General features: G+C 49.2%; 1 protein-coding gene across 1 annotated transcript; it reads left to right on the forward strand.

Annotated features, from left to right (window-relative positions):
* The first annotated feature begins 568 nt into the window (after window positions 1-568).
* Window positions 569-8,909, forward strand: LOC144942491 (uncharacterized). Its single transcript, XM_078869351.1, has 4 exons — window positions 569-850; window positions 1,009-1,022; window positions 5,327-5,484; window positions 6,811-8,909. The coding sequence occupies exons 1-4, from the start codon at window positions 569-571 to the stop codon at window positions 8,685-8,687; spliced, it is 2,331 nt and encodes a 776-aa protein (XP_078725477.1). The 3' UTR covers window positions 8,688-8,909.
* Window positions 8,910-9,205: the final 296 nt, after the last annotated feature.

The following is a 9,205-nucleotide window of genomic DNA, read 5'->3' on the forward strand; positions in this document are numbered from 1 at the left end:
GTCCGCCACACCAACGCTGACGAATTGTCACGTTTACCACCCGGTGACAAGTGCGCGTGCATTTCGGGCGCGGGACGGTGTAGGCCCGTATGGTTGTCGTTGCAGCCGATGTCGCACACACAGACGCAACGGACATGCGTGACGACACGCTCGGTCTCACCAACACTGAGTGGGGGTGACTACAGGCGGAGGACACCTGCTTGCTCACCATTAGGCGCCGTGTTTGTGACTCCGTGGAGGGCGAGAGCCGACAAGTGTTATCCACAATGATCCTGTGAAGGGGCCTCCTGATGCGATGGGACGCTCAATTACAAAAGGACAATGTGGTCGTTTTCACCATCCTGCGGAGCAAGTTTATTTGGGCAACGCACGAACGCATTATGCATTTGGGGGTCAAAAAGACCCTGTCCACCCTTCACCTTAACTTTTTCTGGTCTGGCATGGCTGCTGCCGTTCAGAATGTGCTGCGAATGAGCTGGCTGCGGTTGATATGCTCGGTCCCTTCCCCACCACCCCACGGGGAAACAAGTATTTGCTGGTGGGTGTGGAGTACCTTTCTCGGTGGCTGATGGCCTGGTCGGTGCCGGACCAGTCGGCTGCGACAATCATGGACGCTTTTCTCCATGGGTACATTTTGGATAAGGGAGCCCCGGAATGCCTGCTCACGGATCAGGGCAGAAATTTTTCATCTAAGCCGCGCAAGGAGGTGTGTGACTTGTTGGGCACCAAAAAGATCCACACCTCGCCCTATCACCCGCAGACCGACGGCATGGTGGAGCGCCTACATAGGACCCTGACATCCATGCTATGTCAGCAGGTCAATGAGGAACAAACCGACTGGGACCTGCATGTCCCGGGTGTTCTTGCCGCTTATAGATTGCCCCCTCATGCATCCACCAGCTACTCACCGTTTTTTCTCATGTACGGGAGGGAGCAAGATCTGCCTATTGATGTCCAGATGAATCCGGATCTGGCTCATAAGAAAATGCCCGACCCTGTACGTTTTAGGGAGGCCTCCCAAGGTAATTCGGCTTTAAAACAGGCTGTTAACGAGCGGCGGGTGGGGACCTGGGTAACGGGGACCAAATAGGTAGTAGGGGAAAGGGCATGGCTTCACTGCCCCCAGGTCCCCGTGGGGACACCCCCTAAGCCAGGCATGTCCAAAGTCCGGCCCGCGGGCCAAACACGGCCCGCGGTCAGATTTCATACGGCCCGCAGCTTCGGTCTTATAATGTGTTATTTATGGCTCGCTAGCTCTGTCAGAATAAATAAATCATAAAATTTTAAAGATGTAATTCCTCCTTTCACCACACGGTGGCAGCACCATTCTAATGCTATCTGGCTCTGCTTCCGTGCCGGGAACCCTTCTCGAATAATTTCTGCCATGGCGACTGCAAAAAAAAAGAGAAAAGTTGACAGTGAGGGCCGCCGCTTTCAGGAGCGGTGGGAATTACAATACTTCTTCACTGAAAATCGAGGCAATTGTGTTTGTCTAATTTGTAAAGAGACGGTTGCCTTGTTTAAGTATTTCAACGTAGAGACACTACGAGACTAAACATGCTACAACATACGACAAGCTAACAGGAAGTAACCGCGCTGAAAAAGTGAAGCAACTCCAAGCTGCTCTGGCATTGCAACAGCGATTCTTCACGCGGGCCTGTGAGTCAAAGGAAAACATCACCAAAGCCAGCTACGAAGTGGCCATGTTAATAGCTAAACATGGCAAACATTTTACTGAAGGTGCGTTTATCAAAGACTGTGTCATGAAAATGGTGGAGAACATTTGCCCCGAGAAGAAGCAAGAATTTATGAATGTTTGCCTGGCACGCCACACTGTGGCACGGAGAGTTGAGGACATATCGTCAGATATTCAGACAACTGGGGGACAGGGGATTATTTCTCATTAGCCTGCGATGAAAGCACCGATGCATCTGACACTGCACAACTACTTATTTTTTTAAGATGAGTTGATGACAACATGAACGTGACAGAGGAGCTGCTTGACCTCAAAAGCCTTAAAGGGCAAACCAGAGGAACAGATGTATTCGTTTCTGTTTGTGAAGCTGTTGATGATATGAAACTACCATGGAGTAAAGTTTCTGGGATCATTACCCATGGTGCGCCTGCCATGGCTGGTGAGTGAAGTGGATTGTCCACACTGATCTGTAATAAAGTCAGCGAAGAAGCAGGTAACGCTATTAAACTTCACTGTATCATTCACCAGCAGGCTCTCTGCGCCAAACATCTCAAATTTGACGATGTTATGAAACCAGTGGCAAAGGCAATCAATTCTATTCGCTCTATAGCTCTATACCACCGACAGTTTCAGCAGTTCTTGCGTAACATCCAGGCTGAATACGGTGACGTAATATATCACGATGTGAGGTGGCTAAGTCGGGGGTCCGCACTGCAGCAATTTTTCTCTCTCAAAGAGGAAATTGGACATTTTTTGGGTGAGAAGGGACAACCAATGGAAGAACTGTCCGATCCTGTATGGCTGGCAAATCTGGCTTTTTTGGTTGACATAACGAAGCATCTGAATTCGCTGAATGTTAATCTTCAAGGAAAAAATGCAGTGGTGAGCCAGCTATACGCTCACATCAAGGCCTTTGGAACCAAACTGCAACTTTTCCAAAGACACTTGTCCCAAACAGAGCCCTGCACCGCGCACTTCCCAGCTTTGAAAGAGGTCATTGACAGTTTCCCACAGGACAACATCGGTGCGCAAATGAAGAGTTATGCAACAGCTATCGCATCTCTTTCTGTGGAATTTAACAAACGCTTTCGGGACTTTGCAGTTATTGAAAAGGACATGTTGCTTTTCTCTTCTCCCTTCTCCGTGGACCCTGATGATGCTCCTCCACAGCTGCAGCTGGAGCTCATTGAGCTGCAGTGTGACGATGAGTGCCGCGGAAAACACCAGCAGTGTTCTCTTGTTGACTTTTACCGGCAGCTGGACAAAAGCAGGTTTCCAGAAATGCGGTCATTCGCTAAGAAAATGCTGAGCTTTTTCGGCTCCACATATTTGTGTGAGCAAACATTCTCAGTCATGAACTTAAACAAGAACCGATTGAGATCAAGGATGAGTGACTCCCACTTGCGTGACATTTTACGCATCTCAACCACTGCCCTCAAGCCAGACCTGGTCTCTTTACTGAAATCTATATCTCTGTATCACCCTTCTCATTAGTGTCAGAAAGTTATCTGTTCCTTGATCAATCTGAAATTGAGTGTTTTGAACGGTAACATATGTCACTATTAAGTGAAAAGCCTAAAGCACACTAATACACTTGGACTTATGGCACTTGTTTTATTAAACTCTTGAATAAGATTTGGTTATAACTGTTGATGTTATGTACCTGTAAATGTGACACAAACTATTGCTTTCTGAAAGATCTTGTAAAAGACAAGGGCAAAATTCACTTGTTTTAAAGTTTAATGATAACAGACCACTTTGCATTACTTATAACTCCTGTTTAAAATGTTCATGAGGCAAAGATATTTAACTCATGGAAATTTAAGGTATTCTATACAGTTTGTTCAATGTTATCTGACTGAATGAAAGGCAGAATTGTGTTTTTAGAGTTGTTCACGTCTGCCTAAGTGGCTTATATTTGGTTACATTGTCATTTGAAAAATAAAGGTAATTGTGACAATGAAATTTTTTTATAACAGTGTGTATTTTCATGTAACTTGGTTAAAAAAATGTCAGAAGGAACTATTGGCCCCCGGGCATCTTCACTTTATCAAATTTGGCCCACTTTGCAAAAAGTTTGGACACCCCTGCCCTAAGCTATATAAACCCTGGCGGGGTCCCGTGGAAATTGTTGAGGTAAAGACCCCACAAAGTGTTCGCATCCAATTTAGTCGCAGGCGCTGGTTCGTGCACTCGTCACGTCTTAAAACTTTTTGTCTTTCGGTAATGTCATGTAACGTGATTTTACCGAAAGACCCAAAGAATAAGTGTTCATAGTTGTTTATTTAACGTGTTGTCTCCAACTTATAGTGTGCGCCTCCGTGTATGTCACACTACACAAGCATGCATCTCTCAATAATAGTAATAACTCACAGCCCATTTCCAATCGACTGTTGGATGAAGGCTTCCCCATGCCATGTTGGAAATTGGGGATGGGGTGTTTGTTTGACCATACTTCACCACGCTGGTAAAGGGTGAAGGACTGGTTCAGATATAGTTCGCTCCCCAATAATGACTTAGATCGTGACCGGGAATCGAACTCATCTAGCCTGGTCCATAGGGAAGTGCGTAAACCACTGCGCCACCGCTACCCCCACTCTCTAGTTATGTTTTTAAAATATTTTTTTCATCTATTGGGTAATTTGGGAAGTTCTGCTTTTTGCGGTTTTGGAGCCATGCAGATGTGATGTGCACACGTGTTGTGTGGGCTCAGATAAAATATTTATTTACCAGCAAAAAAGTTAAATTTTGAACATGTCTTTGACTTTGTGCGCGCCATCTGGGGAACGGTGGCGCAGTGGTTAGCACACTGGACAACAAACCCCGTGACCTGAGTTCGATTCCCACTCAACGGCTGTCAGTGAAGAATGTCTTAACTTGTGCTGGCCACACCATCCCCTCGCATGCCGTGCCGGCCCTCATAGGTGCTCACTTATATGACTTGCCTCAACAGCTTGTTTAAGGCTATACGGGGGATCTGTGTATATGGTAAACGTTTCTCCTACCGTATTTGGTACCAAACAATTGCTACCTTATTCGGTACCAATTTCCACTCTGGCCCATGGACTAAGAGAATACATAAATTGCGACACGAGTAAGTCGACTGGCAGCAGGTGGTGGGGTAAAAGTGTGTGGGTATTTACTACTTCTTTAGGACCAGCGTGGAAGAGTAGGCCAAATGCCCTTCAGAGGGGTCCTCTATAATTCTCGCTAGTGGAGGCCTTTCTGCCAACAGTGGCGTGAGCCAGATATTGCAGAGTTGCCTGTTTTTTGTTTATCTGTGTCGCAAGAACAGTGATTATTTTTCTTTATTAATATTTAACCACAGTCTGGCTGCCATACATTTGTTTTATTTTATTATTATTCTGTATTGTTGAGAACATTACGACGCACACATTGCCTAACAACCGTGCAGTCCAGTTTGTTCACAATGGCTTACTCCTCTATTCCGATACTACCTTCTGTGTCCACCATCAACAAAATTATCTTCATCATCTTCATCGCATTCCACGCATCCGTTTTATCTCATCCTCCCCGCTCACTCACCTCTTCCTCCTTCTCTCCCAACTCTTCCTCTCCCTTCTCATCTCCCTCCGTTTTCCCGACGCCACGTGACTTGGCTCACTTCAGGCGATCCAAACGCCAGGTGTGGCCGTTTAAATTCGACGTTCTCGGGCTGGCGAGGACGGTCGTTGGCTACGCCATCAAGTTCGCGTACGAAGACCCGCGGGCCGACCGGTGGCAGCAGGAATGGCGCAATTTCGCGCAAGAGATGAGAGGTTCCGCAGGTACGTGTGACATCATTCATCGTGTTCACCAGATTAATAAGACGTGACAAAAAGTAAAGACGCACCCGTAAACGGATACCCGGTGGGTCAATAAAGTTCTACAAATATGGTCTCATAATATATACAGTGGGTAGGTGAGTCCTCGCTTAACGTGTGTTCACACGCGTTTTCACTACATGTGGTTCTTCCATTAGGGAACGCTTTTCACACAATGTGGAATGCGCACCGTTATAACAGTTTCTTAGTAGACAAATAACTACTTTTTTAGCTGCGCGGCTGAACGGTACGATACAATATGCGCTAATGATACAGAACGTGGCGGCATACCCTCAGTTATTTGTCTCGCCATCTCCTTGTGTGTGCGTACATCGCTTCTCGCCAGTACCCTTCTTCATAGAGATATCTGTATCAATTAGGGCTGCCGCGATATGGTGACGCTACCATATGATATACATGGTCCACGGTAAGCATACTGTTGCTCATTTTATACTTAAATGCTTATTTCCTGCACTAAACTATATTTCAAATATCACCAAAAAGTTATAAATAAAGAGATATTGAACCCACTAAACACTCATTTTCTGCACCACTTCAGGCAAGCCTATTTAGTATAGAGAGACTAATAGATGTTCCGAGGTCACAAAATTCAGCCAGAATCTCATTTAGACTGCAAAGCCAAATGATAAAACCGGGTAGAGACGTCAAACTGTGTTGTTGTTATAGCCCGATCCTCAATATGTGCTGATGCTGCCAGTGTAATGGTTGTCACGCTGGACTTGTAATCAGGAGGTCGCTGGATAGATTAGATCTCCTGGTGCGATGTTTGAGAATTAATTTTGTTGTATGTTGAACTTCTTTTGCACCGTAAATAGCCAACCGTGCTGGTTGCCTCTGTCCTCGACGGCAGGTCCTATGTGGTTAGGGTGAAGTGCTGTTACTGCCATCTATTCCAGAGGATCTTTACCTTGAGTGGAGGAGACCCTTGCAGCAGCAGTGGCATGAGCAAGGAATTGCAGGGCCGCACCTTTACCTAAATTAAAAATTCATTTCCAGATTGAAAACTAATTTCTTTAGAAGTTTTTTGTGTTTAGTTTGTTCTCCCCCCGCACCTCCTATTAGCATGGTTGGCGATGTAAAGTGCCAAATAAGTTGATCATACATACCTGTTTATCAGTAATTTGTATGATTACAACATATACGTGATGTTGAAAACAATTGCAAGCTAGTTCTTGAAAGGTGGGTTTCCTTGATGCTATATCGTCCACGTGATGGAGTACAAACCTCACACCTTTGCGTTTATAACGGACTCGCATCGATTGTCGACAGGCTTCATACGGCACTCCCTGCTGTCCCTGCCATCACTGCTGGAGCGCGTGGAGGCGCACGGGGAGTGGCTCCACGTGCGCGCCACGCTGCGCTCTCTGCTCTCCCGCCTGCGTGTGTTTCACCACCCTCTCGCGGAGCTGCAGGGTGCTGATGGCGCCCTGCACCCCCGCTCCGCCGAGACCTGGGCAACCAACGCGATCGACCCCACGTCGGGCATCTTCGCAGCCCTTCTGGATCTCAACGCGCTCATTCTGGACAGCGATGCCGGCGGCGGCGGCGATGCCGGCGGCCGTGCGCTGTACGCGGCGTACGCGCACTCCCTCGTGGCGCATGGAAACGAAGGGATCCTGTGCCACGCGGGGACGTCGCGACTGGGTGCCGTGGCCTCCCTGCATGTGCTTGTCCAGGGTGCCCGCCTGCAGGCACTCGAGGCACTCATGGCGGCCTACAACCTCGCGGGGGCGGCTTCGGCGGCCAACTTTACGGCAGAAATGTTGAGAAAGCTCGAGCTGTTCGAGGGACACACTGCTCAGCAGGAGACGGCCCTGCGCAGCGCCGCCCGCTCGGCCGACGACCGGGTCCTTGCGTGCGGTGACGGTAGTGGTCGTGGTGTTGATAGTAGCGGTAATGGAAATAGCGATAAGACACACACGCTGTTCACAGTCTTCCAAGGCATCCAGTTGAGCGAGGCACGGCTCGGAGACGGCTCTTGCATGGGCACGTGCGAGACTTCACACAGGCAAGTGCTACCCCCTGCCCAGCCACGCGCGCGACACTGCGAAGGCATTCTGCTCGAGTGCCAGGATTCCTGGGACTACGTTGGTCTCAACCTGGCCCCCAGTGGGGACTGGCGGCGAATACTGGCCATGGGGAACATCTGGGGTCCAAAGGAGTCTGCGGCCGAGAGGTGGGGTCAGAAGACGGTGCGGCTACCTACGTGGGAAGAAGTGAGTGGCGGTGGCAGCTTTGCTGGTGACTATGCCTACACGAGGTGGTTCTGGCGATGCCGTCCCTGCTTCTGCATCTGCGAGGATCCGTGGAGGAATACGGCCGAGTTCGACCTTGGGGAGGTGCGAAGCGACACAGAACGAGGGATGGTGGTGACCGGGGTGGCCATGCAGGCCTCCACCTTGATGGATGAGCGAGGAAGCAGGACACGAGTCCGGCTGGAGGTCAGACAGGGCCGATCTCGACCTTTCGGACATGCTGAACCTTCAGAGCCACGATGGAGACGGGCAACTGGCAGTCGTGGAACTAATTTTGAAACCAGGAGTCGATCCGATGATGCGAATGAGCACATACAATGGAATGGAACCGAAGCGACCTTGGCGCAAACTTATTCCGTCTCTCGCGAGCAAAGGAGAGCGACCATCGACCTCCAGGATGTGAGAGTCGACCCGGGCTGCGTCCTTACGGGAGTGGCCTTCTTCGAGAGGGGCAAACACCTCGCCCTCAAAGTCCACCAGACCCCGATCGAGCCGGACACGGGCCGTCTACGCGCACATGAGGGCCGCTGGAAGGAGCCGCCGCCCACCGTCTGCAGCTTCCCGTCCACACAGGGACTCGAGCTACCACCTTCCTGGTCAGATGGCCACGTGGAGCGGGGCCCATGCGCCGAAGCCAACATGGAATTCGCTTGGTCATCCAAGGAGCAGGACGTGGCGCAGAGCACGCTGCCGGCAATTGACACGAGGCTCGTGGCGCCGGACGAAGACGTCTGGCGATACGGGGCAGGGTTGCACTATGCAGCACGGCAGGGGTTCGCGGGGTCCATTGGGGTCAGTTTGCTCGATCGGCCAGACTGTGGCGGGGTCAATGTGGGGTCAGAATGGACAGATAGGTTCTCGAGAGGTCGCGGAGAGGACCACATTGAGTAGAAAAGTGTAGAGGGTGTGAAGAGGTTTTAGGGTTGTTGGGGGGGGGGTATCGGTGAGCATAAAGAAAAGGGTTGGTGGATCATGCAGAGATTGCTGTCGTTATGATGTTGGAATAAAACAATTATCGTCAGTCACTCTGTCATCATCCATTCACCATACTCCTAAAACCAATCGCTGAGACTCAACCACCACCAGTTCACCAATATAAATGCTAAACTAACCACACAGCTCACCAACACCACACTTACCATCATTAGCAATGTTTTTGGAACGTTTTCCAACGACTATTAGTAAATAGCATTTTTTTCAGTAGTTACCCCAAGGAAACAGTATATATCTAATAGGAAATGAGTCCAAACGCACGTGGGGAAGCGTGAGACTCCACGCACACGCATGTTTTTCTTGTCAATCTGTATGTTGAACTTCTTTTGCACGGTACGTAGCCAACCGTGCTAATCTAAAACAACGTAGCATTATGATGTGCATCAGTGCGCTTAGCACGCGTAGGTGTTATAGCA

Source organism: Lampetra fluviatilis, chromosome 27 (genome assembly GCF_964198595.1).
Source record: "Lampetra fluviatilis chromosome 27, kcLamFluv1.1, whole genome shotgun sequence".
In the NCBI taxonomy this organism is placed as follows: Eukaryota; Metazoa; Chordata; class Hyperoartia; order Petromyzontiformes; family Petromyzontidae; genus Lampetra; species Lampetra fluviatilis.

Bases quoted from the DNA above. Each gene is read 5' to 3' on its own strand.
- LOC144942491 (XM_078869351.1), top strand. From the start codon at position 569: ATGGCCTGGTCGGTGCCGGACCAGTCGGCTGCGACAATCATGGACGCT. The intron at 5,485-6,810 runs GTACGTGTGACA...GATTGTCGACAG, and splicing joins AGAGATGAGAGGTTCCGCAG to GCTTCATACGGCACTCCCTG.